The following is a 13,513-nucleotide window of genomic DNA, read 5'->3' as shown; positions in this document are numbered from 1 at the left end:
TTATAGCAATGAGCCCTTTTTATGTTCTCGTGTAAACTTTTTCTCACCAGAGAATTACAAATTATGTCTTTTAAGTAAGGTAAGCTCTTCTTAGGGACTGTAGCTGTACTAGTTGAGGGAGTGGAGGTTTAAAATCGCCAAAAGGAAGTTTATCTCAATTAAACCTTAAACGCTAACTGCAAAGTATAAATCACTGTATTATTACTAGGAGATAAATACATCTCTAATGGTTTTCAACAACGTACTACTAACTTTTCAAGCTGTATGCGTAATACCTTTGATGAGGATAAATGTAGAGGAAGAAAGGGGGCCCATACGGTCACTTACTGGAAATTTATCATTGAACAAGTTGAAGTTGAGCTATTTTCATAGCTTAGTAGTAGTGTGTAAGAACTGCATGTGTGTGTGTACTTTATTTCCCAATATATATATATATACTACTACTGTACAGTCGATATATATCATGATATATATCACGATATATATCCAATATTTATTTTGAAAATATCATGATATTTTTATATTTTTGATATTAATTTTTTAAACTACGGTATATTTTCAATATAAAAAATACATTAATCATAGTAATATTGTTTAATTATTATAGAAAATAACCAAAAAATAATGTACTATATCTTTATGATGTATAATACATCATTAATATAACAAAGTAATATAATATTCCTTTTTTTACTTGTATTTATATTCATAAAATGATGAGTAATGTAACAATTTTAATTAAATATTAAAAGTGCCTGATTAATTATTAAACATCGCTCAGAAAAAATGAAAATGTCCAATGACTGTGCATTGTCGAGTTAGATCTGGAGTAAAAAAGATCGCTTTTTCCAATGGCGTCAAAAAGAAAGCTGTGGGACAATTCCTTCACTTTTTACTGATTTATTTAATGAGGAAAGTAGTGCCTAAATTTCAGCTAAGCCTAAATAAATTCGAGCTAAAAAAGCTAATAACTCCCGCTGTAATAAAGTTAGAGCTTGAAAAAAATTGCGTAGAGCGCGGGAAATTCAACTCTTTCCAATAATATGTAATATTAATATATACAAGTAATTTTTTACCCCCATATTCGGGAATTTCCATGAAAATTGGACCTAAATTGGAATAATAATTTACTTTAAAATTAATTTTTGTCTTTCATTTTTTCTCTTTTTCGGCAGTCCATTTTTAATTATTATTTTTTTTTTATGAAAGTAGCTTTGAAAAACTTAAAAATCCATGACTGCATTATACTTGTTCAATAAAATAATAGTTTAAAAAACTATAAAAACACGCTTTCGTAGCAAAATGAACTAAAAAGTGAAAAATAATCTTTGGATGAGAGTAGTTGACCAATCACTTAATTTTAATGTAGTACAAAAAAGCGTGGGGTGCTGTCGATTTACATTTTTGCTTGGACAACAAATGGAAGAAATTCAAGACAACTGATAAGAAGCCCCCCACGCTTTTTTTTATTACATTAAAATTAAGTGATTGGTCAACTACTATCATCCAAAGATTATTTTTCACTTTTTAGTTCATTTTGCTACCAAAGCGTGCTTTTTTAGTTTTTTAAACTATTATTTTATTTTTCTGTTTTTTAACCTTATGTTGGAGAATTATCAGGCAAAATTGCAATTACTTCTTTTCGTAAAAGTCTTAGTTAAGACAAGGGCATCCCGATGGGAAGCTACTGTGAGTCATCGATGTATGTTTGCGGAAATCATATTTATATTACTTTGAAAATGCATTTGAATAAAAGTTTTGTTCAACAATGGTCTGATCGGCAATGAATTTCCAATGGAAGGCTCACCTAAATTTTGGCATGAGTTTAGTTAAAAACAATTATATTTCATGTTCTAATTACCTTGGAACAATGGAACAAGTTTTGTCTGATGCAGAAAAATTAAAGGTTTTTGTAAATATTTTTAAATAATTTTTGCGAGTATTTTTTGATGTATTTTTTTTAAATTTTTCCTTTTTCATATTGTTGGATTTATGCCAAAATATTGATTAAAATTGGAGGAAACTAACAATTAAAAGGGTTAATTAATTAATTTGATTATAGAATATTGCATTGTCATCGGTTCTGAGGTTGCGTGCCAAATTTCGAAAGAATCCGATCGCAGGAAGTGGGCGAAATTTGAGCTGCAAGATTCCGTTACAAGATACATACATACATACATACAGGTGAAGCTAATAAAAGCGTGTTAAAAATAAGAACTATTCTTCGAACTGGACTGCAAAACTTTTCAGGACTTAAAGGATCAAACTGTGAAAATTTCAGCGAAATCAGCCAGGTAGTTCTCGAGTTCAAACACACAGACGCTTTTTGGAGACTTCATTTTATACTATGTAGAGATAATGAAAGAATTCTTAATTTTAAGTTTACATATTGTTATTATAATATAACGAAATAAAGTGATTTGAGGATGCATTTACTTTTGAAGACTTTAGTTTAGGCTAATTGAAAACATCGGTTATATATCAAAATATCGGATATTTTCGAAAGTATATTTTCAAATCCTGGTTAGTCGGCGTGAGTCTGATATTTAAGTCCAGTCTAAAGCAAGAATGTATATGTGAATGTGTAGGATTTCTCAGTATATTCATTATGCTAAAAAAGTAGTTTTTTGCCAGAGCTTCTGTGTTTTATATGGTAAATATTTTTTAGGTATTTACCCAAGGCCTGGGTAAATACCCAAAAACTGGGTATTTTACAAAAAAAAATGCAAAAAGTGAATGGGAAATATTTTTTAAAATCTAAATATGAAATAATTGGTAAAACCAATACATACATATGTATAACACAGTTTATAATAATTTTTATTGAAAGATTTGATGAAATTATGAAAGAAATCTATTGTGAACCAAAGAAACTTTCTTTTCAATGTCATAATTGAAGAAGTATAAGTAATTCAATGATGAACTTCAGGATTTCAAAATCATAATCTAGGTTAGTCATATCCAAAAGGAAAAAAAAAGGAAGCATGAGGGATGTTTGGAAGAATAAACTGAGAAGTTATTAACACACTATGATGTTATTTATTTTATTGCTGTTTAAGTGATAACCTGGCCAATATAGAAACAGTTTTCACATTAATAAGCAAAAAAAAAAAATCAAAATATTGTTTTCTGTTGCCTTGCTCATTTGTATTTGCTCCTCCGTACTTCATGATGAAGATTTATTCAAACTATTTTTAATACATGCAAATAGTAATGTAGGGTGAGAAGGTTAATATTTATCCAAAGGCAGGGTAAATTCCCTAATAATTGCGCATTTTGCAAAAAAAAAATTAGGTGATATTTTTAATACACGATTTAAAATTTTTAATACACACAAATAGTAATGTAGGGTGGGAAGGTTAATATTTTTTGGATATTTATCCGAAGGCAGGGTAAATTCCGTAGTAATTGCGCATTTTGCAAAAAAAAAAAAAAATAGGTGATATCAAAAGGTGATGATTTTCTTTTTAAAAAACATAAACCGTAAAACATTTTCAAACACATTTTATTGAAAAAGGAATGATCAAGTATTTTTATGCTAACATTTATGTTGTACTGTATTTATTTTTAGTATTAAATTATTTTGCTCTTTAAATTAAAACATATCAGCTGTAACGTCTCTATTTTTTTTCACACTCAATATATATGCTTGAAATACAATATGAAGTGAAAGTCAAAATATCAAAATGAATTAAGTGAACTAAGGACTGATACATTATCTGCAAAATACAATTAACACTTGAACTAGGTTTGGAGGAAATTTTTGCATATAGGATATAGGTAAATAAATATTAATAAAAAATTGAGCAGCATTTTGTTACATTTTGATGTCATGCAGAGACATATTACTGGGTTATAAAAGACTAGGACCTTAAAAAATTGATGTTTGCTTTTTTGTAACCAGTTAAGCTTTTTACTTTTTGTAGAATGGCTTTTTATATCTGAAATTTGGCTATCAACATTGATTAGGCATATCCAACACATTTAATGCGAATATCATATTAGATTGCCAAGTGGTTTCACACAATAATTCTTTAAATATGTGATCAAAAGACAATTTTTGGGCAAAAATTTATTGTTTTAAATATGGTTGGTTATACAATATACAGAGTGGAATACATACAGAAAAGTATTTCAGCTGAATATAAATTTTTTAAATAAATACCCGGGTCCCGGGTATATACCCAATTTGGGTATTTGTCCCTAAAAATAAATACCCAGGTATTTTACATCAGTATATTCATTATTATTAGTAATGTAACAATTTTAAATCATATTAAAAGTGCTGAATTAAATTAATATTAAACATTGGTCAGAAAAAGAAAAGAAAATGTCTTATGACTCTGCACTGACTAATGCATATTTTTTATTTCTGAATTATACAACTGTGTAAAAAATAGCTAACAGAAGAAAAATCAGTAAAATTGACAAAAATATCAAATGAAATATTAGGTAGTTTAAATAATGGGAGAAAATTTAATTTTAAGTCTACATATTGGTATAATAATGTAAGAAAATAAAGAGTGATTTGAGGATGCATTTACTATTTTGAGGACTTTAGTTTGTGCTGATCGAAAGTATCGGATAGATATCAAAATATCGGATAGATATCAAAATATTCGATATATATCAAAATATATCGGATGTTTTCAAACCTTGATCAATGATAACAACAAGAGGAAAGCTTTAACTACATTTTAAATATTACAATGTACAATATGTGTGTATATTACAGCATACACATATCATACCCTCAGAGCAACACTAAGCAGGGCCGGATTAAGGTATTGGGTGGCCCTAGGCCAAACACTTTTTTGCCCCCCCCCCCCCCCCCCCCGTAGCCAAACCTTACAACAGGGTTCGTACTCAATTTCAGAAATTAAATGAAGGAGTTTTGGAGGAGCTTTGAAGGAGTAAAATGATATTTTGAAGGAGTACTAATGGGCTATCCTTATATATTTATAAATTTTGTCACTTTTTTTCAACAGATTTGAACCCCTTCCCCCTCCGTCACACTTTACTTTTCTCCTTCCCCAGTCACAAGTCCTATTTTTCATAAACATATTGTTATAATAACTATGTGATGTCACTTTTTGCCACCCTCTCTTCCTCTTGTCACAATTTCATGAACCTGTCTCCCCTCAAGGAATGACATCCCTTGTGGATGACTATTTATACAATGCCAAAACTGCAATCTACTAAACAATTGTTTTTTTAACAAAATCACTTAATATAGTACATCTACTAATGTATTTTCAATATTTAAATATTGAACAAGCTGACTTTTGCTACTGAGAGTGTGGCGGGAGTTAAAAGCAATAATCATAAAACTTGACAAAATAGCCAAGCACCATTTAAGCATGATTTAATTTACTTATGAAATGTCTTAGGCATCTAATAATATTTTCACTTTCATTTTTTATGACTTCTATAACCAATTTATAAATTACTTTATTAAAAAAAATATATCAAATTACTAAATTAAAATCACTCTAATACATTCGCCCTTGTGACAAAGCTAAGTTGTCGATCGAAGTATTTTAAATTACTGCCATAAAGGACGATTATGTAGTCTTGATCTAAAAAAAAGGAGTTTTGAAGGAGTTCAAACCAAAATGAAGGAGTTTGAAAGGTCCTTCAAAAAAATTTCCTAAATGAAGGAGTATTGGAGGAGTTTTGAAGGAGCATACGAACCTTGTACAATTTTAGCTATTAGTTAAAAAACAAATTTAACCATTTGGGGGGTCCTAAATTTTAGGGTGCCCTAGGCCGAGGCCTAGTTGGCCTATTCAGTAATCAGGCCCTGACACTAAGACATCTAACCAGAGGAATAACAGTAAGATATCCTTCTGTTACTTTGAGGCGATGATATATAAATGCATTAGAACAAACTTTTTTAAATAAAAACTCTTTCTGCTCTAAATTTACAAAAAAAAGGGGGAGGGGGACATAATTCTGCCAAGAACCTTGTTTACACAATTACTTACAAAAATCACATCTTAGTCAAAATTAATGGTTGAATGATGATTGGACAGATTTTGATAACTATTGGTGTTTTGAACAAAGTAAGCTAAAAATTTACAGATAAAATAACATGGGTTTCACATATCTTTAATTTGACATTTTGTATTCTTTCTAAGAAAATGTATCTATTAAATACAATTAAATTCACTTTGCAAAAAATCATTTTTTCCCTTTTTCTCCAGAAAAAAAAAGGTTCTCAAAATTCATGGGGATTTTACATCTCTAGTTTGGGGAGTTAAAAAAATTTTTTTTTAAATATTAATTATTCTAAAAAATGGAATGTAAGATCACTCACCTTGGTCGATGTTCCGCTCGGATTCCGGCATATCCAGAACGACTTCGATAGCGTAGGCTTGTCCCCCAGATAAAAGCTGGAAGTAAAAAGATTAAACTTTTCAGCATCACAAGATACTGGCAGGTGAAGAAAATATCATGTTAGATACAATTTTAAAGTTTTGTGTCATTTGAAGAATACATGAAAACTAATTTAAAAAATATACATATACTGCCTGAGCATCGATTGCATGGAAAGGCTAATGTCCGGTTTATAGACGGAAATGGGCATATCTATTAGTTTATAGAGGTGTTAGTTGGTTTGCTACAGATGTGCACTTTTGCCTCTCTATTATTTAGCCTTACTTTTGTGAAAGTGAAAATTTGCTCACAGCAACATTTTTTTAATCTAAATTATATTCGATTTATATTCTCTTGGCAAAAATTGATTTATTTATTCACAACAAAGTTTTTAGCTTACCATTTTGCTTTTACGTTCCTGCACGAAATGAAAATATTTTATTTTATTTTTGTTGTTTCCATGGTAACTTTTTTTGTTTTCCCGGATTTTATTTTAGAGAATGCAATGAATGAATAAGGCACTAGTGACATTATAAAACGCGAGCAGCAAATTCCCATCATTATTTTCCCTTCTCCCCCGCTGGATTCATTCAGATGGAATCGTCTTTACTTGGCAGATTGCCAAATGACATACAATCCACGGTCAAACAGTATGTACATACTCCAGCAAATAGTTTAGGCACTATATGATGCATTTAATTAATCTTAAAACAGTAGACCTTCCCAATGTAGAATACTGTATTTTCCTGTATAGTACCTGGACGACCGAGCCTCGTTCGGCTTTAAAAGAATTATTTTTTGTCAAATCGTGTTTTTTTAAGGTTCAATACTTTTCCAAATATACTTGAAAAGCTTCACCTTCTTATAACACTAAAGTACCAAACAAAGAAAATTCTGAATGTAATTAACTTTAAACTATCTGTTACATTTGTTTCCACTATACAATTTTCTTGTCAGTAATTAAAATATTTTGACCTTAGTTTTGCTACAGTGAAATCCATTTTTAACCGAATACTTCCTTTCATACTATGATGCGTTTCACGATTTTATCCCAATCCAGATTTTCTTTTTGAATAAGTACTTTTAGTTTTTACGCCAGAAAATGCTTCATACAACATCCATCAAAACTGATGATCCACAAACCATTCCAACAAATGATAACAACTGACTTAACAAAACATAAACAATCTCAAGACATACACTTCTTCAAAATAAAATTTAGATGCGTGATTTAAAAAACATGTTAAACTATTTGAAGTGTAGAAAGAAAATAAATAAATAAAATAAAATAAAATAAGATGGTCAAGCAATAGTTTCACTTAAAAAAGAAAAAAAGCCTTACATTGATTTACATAATGCTTTTGAATTTGTTTTCAGCCAAGTGTGTTTGAAATGAGCCAAAGTGGCCAATATCAGCCAAGGCTGGCAACCCGAAGCAAGTATAAAATTTTAAAGCGAGAAGAGACAAATTTTCATTGTTATGGTTGCAAATCGTCTGCCTGATGCGTCAACTCACAGTTTACTTCAAGGCTTAACTCAATTTGACTTTGTATTAAAAAACTGCTTTTTGTAAAAAATCGCGTTTTTACAGAAAAAACACTGATGTAGATGAACTTAGAATGCAAAACTACAACTAAATCCAAAATTTCATCCAAATCGCTAGAGCCGTTTCCGAGATAAGAAATATATATATACCCACAAGAATTGCTCGTTTAAAGATATAAGAGATTATCAGCGACGGCGTATAATCCGCAGGTCCTAAAATTGCCCTGAAGAAAAAACCTTCAGACAATCCGCGGCGGCATATAATCTGCGGATAATATGAAGCAAAAAAATGAAGTTTTGATGTAACATACAATTTTAGCAACTAAACTAAAAACCGTGAAGAAGTAATAACTTTTGAGGTACATTCAATATTAAAAAACAAAATAATCTAAAAAATAAAGATTTCTCCTCGAAATTATCATTATAGTATGCTAATTACTTGAAGACCAAGAGTCAAAAAAGTATCAAACACTCTAATCTTGTGCAGAAGACTTCATTTTTCTGTATGTTGTTTATTTTAGTAACCTGATACACTATAAAAATGAGGATACTATAAAAATTAAATATTTTACAGATAAACATTTCATTACATTGTTAAGATTTAATTTCATCTCAAACATCTCCATTAAGTCACATTATGGATGAAATTGCATGGATACAATTTCATTTATTGCAAAAAATAACAAATATAATAATTTGACGCACAGGGAAATTATATTTGCTAGCAACTAAGTTACATTATCAAAATTAAGGTTTTTACGCGAGATTCTGAACATAGAAAAATATTTTAAGAAATCAGAATGTGAATTTCTGAATACAATATTTTATCTAAAAATTTAATTATTTTTTCTTTTTCTTATTGCAGGTAGAAAAGACAAAACAGAACATGAAACTAAAACATGCAAGGTAGCAGGGGAAATAAATCTATCCAACTTTTTGGTCTCGAGCTTTTACTTAGCGCTGCCACAAGGTATCTCCAATATTTCTGGGTAGAAATAGTTAAATCTTTTAGGGGGTGGGGAGATTTTTTTTTTCAGGGCTATTTTTATCTCTATGTATTACAATTAATATTTAGAAAAAAAGGAACAAAACTACCATGTACCAAAGAGAAAAAACTCATGTTTATGCACAGTCAGTAATTTTGAAATATGAATATCTGTTCCTCAAAACATATAAGAAAAATGGATTACCTCATACTTTCCCTTTTCCACCAGAGTGACATTGTCGTGAGGAAACCGGCAGCCTTCCATTTTGTTGCACGACATGCTGATAAAGAAAAATAATTCAAATTAATAATACATTATAGAAATAGCGCTTGAAAAAAGATAAAAAGAAATCAATGTCAAATAAACTACATATTAAACTGTAAATCAATAATGAATCAATTTTTCTTTTTATTGATCGAATTTCACCGAGAATGTCTTTGGTAATTTTCAATAGGTTTTTCCTGCAAATTAAATGTTAGTATATTTTGTTTGCAAATTAACATTGTCCGACCTTAAAATAGTTTTGTACCAGGAGTCAGGGTTGCTGACCCTCCTAATTGTAAAAACCCACCCAAGAGCCAGCTCTGCATATTCTGCAAAAAAGCATTTAGCTTTTTTTTTAGCCACTGATATCTCAACCGACTTTTTGAGACATGCTTTCACTCTAACTTTGCAAAACTCAGAAAATTACTTATATATTTGCTTCAATGTTTCAAATTTAACACAAAAAAAAAGCTCTTAGTGCTTATTTATCACTCAAAATATTAAGCGTTTTAGCGGATCATTTTGGTGTTAATGGAGTATTTACAGTGAGTGGAATTACCTTACTGGAATTTTTCATGTAATTTCATACCATGATTTTATTATTTTGCAGACATTTTTGAAGTCCATTAAAACATAGCTGCCAACCTCAAGATAAAAAAAATAGGAGCACTTAAGGGAAAAAATAGGAGCAATGAGGGTTAAAATAGGAGCACCAAATTGTGGCCTGTGCTAAACCTTCCTTCTGTACCGTAAGCTTCTATAAGTTCTAAGCACCATTACAATGCGTTTCTGAATTTTCATGTTAGATTTTCAACAAAACTACAACCAAGTATAAGATAAAAATATTTTACATTAAAAAAGCATCATTACGTAGGTACATATTGAAAATTAAAAAAAAAAAAAAAAAAACATGATTACTCTTTGAATTAATAAAACTGCAACCCTTTTTAAAAATATTCCTTTATACATATCCTACATGTATTGAAAATGCATTGCACAAAAACATATTGAAGATTTAAAAAAAAAAAAAAAACCACGATTACTTCTTATACTTGGAAGCAAAGCAACTTCATAGTAAAGGTCAAGACTTGGAAATCTTCTAAGTGGCCAGTGGCCACTAGACTCCAAAAACTTAGTGGCTACCACTGTCACCAAGTTTTGAAACACAAACTGGAGGGGAGATGGGGCAGTTTTTACAACTTTCATGAAAAAAATAGATGAATAGGACTTCACACATTTTAAAATAGAGTCATTCAATACTTTTTTTGTACATGGAAAATTCAAGTTAAAATAGATTTCTGATTTATTAAAAAAAATAAATAAATAAATAAATGAGAAGTCAGCAGGAACTTTCATTTTAGATGAAATGGTTTCAGCTTATAACAAAGCCTCCGAGGCAATAAGGATCAAATACAGATAAAATTTCTCTTTCAAAAAAATAATTTAAAAAAAACATAACTTTTTGCCTTTTGTTATTTTTAATAGTTTGCATTGAGACAAACAACCAATTCTGTCTTCGGAAACTTAGGCTATTAATAGTCTTGTCTACTTCCATGTTGCAAATGACCAAAGATGGCAACAATGGAAAAAATTTAAGATGATAGATTTTTGAATTTGTTGCATTAAAAGTAATTATAAATAATTAATAATCCTTTAAAAAACTAAAATTTAGATGCAATAGACAGTTTTTAGCACATTAGCATCCAAACCAATCAGGATAACATAATATTCTGAAGAAAATTTTTTTTCATTTTTCAAGAAAAAAATTAAGAATTTTCTGGGGGGGGGGAAGAAGCCCATTTCGCATTATTTACAATAGTTTGCATTGCAATAAACATCTAATTCCAATTTTGAAAACTTGGCCACTTGAAGAGTTTTGTGTACTTAAATCTCGCAAATGACCAAATATGGCGACTAAGTCAAAAATTCAGATATAAAATTTTGAATTTGTTGCATGAAAATAATTTGAAAATAAAAAATCCCCATGAAACTACAATTTAATTGAGAATCTTTAGCACATTCGTGTCCAAAGCAATAGGGATAAAATGAAATTTTAAATAGTATACTTGTTTTCATTTCTCAATAAAATTATTTAAAATAACCAAAAAAAAAAACATTTTGCAGCACATTTTGCTGATTTTCATTAGTTTGCAGTGAAAAGAAACCCCCAATTCTGCTTTGTCTTTGAAAACGAAAGTACTTAAGCATCGTCTACTTCCATCTTCTGAATGACCAAACATGGCGGCTACGTTTTGCACGTAGCTGAAATGCTCAATGAAAAAACGATGTTCTCCGATCGATTAGCGCTCCCACTCAGTGTTTATCTTGACACTAATGCTTCCAGGGCATACAATTGCCTCCTCTTTTGTTGAGTTTGTGCACACTTCCTACCTTCCAGGATAGGGAAATTTCTTCTTTTTCCTCATAAATCGAAAAGTATACAAGCAAAGTCAAAAAAACGGAGTTTTTTTTGGAATAAATCGGATTTTCGGAGTACGCAATAAAAATCGGAGAAACTCCGGGAAAAACGGAGCACTTGGCAGCTATGATTAAAAAGACAAAATGTGTTTGGCATTGCGAAATAAAGTTTCTACGTCATTTTGAACTACCAGGCAAAAATCAGCTTGTACAAGGGGGGGGGGAGGCAACAGCCCCCTCACTTTTCAGAGTTAAAAATTAATGATTGATTGAACAGTGATTTTTTATAGGGCAGATTGAGTTATTTCATGAAAGTAAAAACTGAAGTCGTTCACCATTTTTCAAAGGAATGGAAATTTTGACTAGGGAAGAGTGCGGTGATGATGACCATCGTCACGATTTTTGATGCCCTATTCCCCCATTTTTAGAAGTTATTAAAAAAATAATATTAAAATTCATTAATGAAGCCAATTTTTACAAAACAAAAAAAAGAAAAGAATAATCAGCTTCAGTGACCACACCCCTTAACCCCTACGCTTCTTTTGACCCCCTACTTTTTTGGTTCACCAGCCGCCTATGTCGTTATCTAACAACTGATTGAGCCCCTGGTCTTGCTCTCAGGAAGGTTTCGGTAATTTGGAAATTGGCAATCTTTACCCACAAGTGTTAAAATTTTTGCAAAATTTAACAACCTATACATTTTTGCCAAAAGCATGTACAAGGAAAGTACTAAAAAATGTAAGGAAATATATACGTATATAAGGCAGGGTTGCCAGATTTGAGAACAGTAAATATGGGACAGGCTTCTAGGAGTGAAGAGGGGGGTATTTTTGAGGTTGCAGGAAAAAACTGGGTATTTTTAAGGGGTTATTTCCAACGTAGAATGTCTCTTCATGATAAATCTATAAAATTCAATCGCAACAAAGCATTAAACCTTACAAAATGTCGCCGATCAAAGCATAAAAATCGTTTTCATTGTGGCTGACGACACATGCAGATAGATATTTCCAACATTAGTCAACAAGCAAAGAGGAAGCACTCATTCGGCTCCCCATGATCTACCCCCAAAACAAAATTATTTGTTTGCAGCCACAAGATTTTCTTATTGCTCTTTAATTCACATTTTTTGTTTTACTTTATTTTTTTCACTTAAAATAATGTCTCGTTTTGTAAAGTATTGTTATTAGCTAGAATACGGGACTTTAGCCGTCCCATATGGAAGTTCCCCGGGACACGGGACAATTTTTAAAAATACGGGATTGTCCCTTGAAATCCGGGACGTTTGGCAACCCTGATATAAGGTTTCCAGTTATCCAAAATTTTCCTTGCTTCCCTATATCAAATGCCAGGCAATAGAGAAACAAAAAACAAATGAAAATTGTTTTTTAAAACTTGACATTGATTAAAACAACCAATTACTGTAAATTCATATTCTAAACAAACAAACAAAAAAAAACCAATCATTGGCCAAGTCGGAATATGTGGTAACAAAGCTCGGGCTTTGGATAACATCAAATAATTTCGATTCAACATCACTACTCAAAAATTTAAAATTTGATGCAAAAAAAACTCAAAACATATGACTTTACTCTCTCGGCTATAACAGACAAAAAAAAAATAAAAAATAAGTATCCAAAATTCAACGTGAAGCAAGTTTTGAATCAACTTTAAAAGTCATACTCATATTGAAAATACACCATCTTCACATGAGCAACTGCAGGAATATACAAATAGTACAAAAGTCCATAAGAAAAAATGGAAAACCATAATAGAACGCCGCATGAAAGAAAAACAAAGCATGTTTTGAAGACGAGTCTCTTAATTCGGGATGAAATTTCCATTTTGATGTCCATTAATGAAGAAAAAGAATTTAAGGAAATTTGAATCTAAATAACAAAGAGATTTGTGGCGCCAAACCACCA

General features: G+C 30.5%; 1 protein-coding gene across 1 annotated transcript in view; it reads right to left on the bottom strand.

Annotated features, from left to right (window-relative positions):
• LOC129232638 (seipin-like) overlaps positions 1-13,444 on the bottom strand; it is a 60,548-nt gene extending 47,104 nt beyond the window's left edge. Inside the window, exons 1-3 of the mRNA XM_054866769.1 lie at positions 13,272-13,444; positions 9,114-9,189; positions 6,320-6,395 (exon numbers count right to left, since the gene is read on the bottom strand). Of these exons, the coding sequence (XP_054722744.1) occupies positions 6,320-6,395; positions 9,114-9,189; positions 13,272-13,444 (325 nt within the window). The remainder of the gene's footprint in view (positions 1-6,319; positions 6,396-9,113; positions 9,190-13,271) is intronic.
• Positions 13,445-13,513: the final 69 nt, after the last annotated feature.

Source organism: Uloborus diversus, unplaced genomic scaffold (assembly GCF_026930045.1).
Source record: "Uloborus diversus isolate 005 unplaced genomic scaffold, Udiv.v.3.1 scaffold_13, whole genome shotgun sequence".
Taxonomy (NCBI): domain Eukaryota; kingdom Metazoa; phylum Arthropoda; class Arachnida; order Araneae; family Uloboridae; genus Uloborus; species Uloborus diversus.
This window is presented reverse-complemented; position numbering and strand designations above follow the sequence as displayed.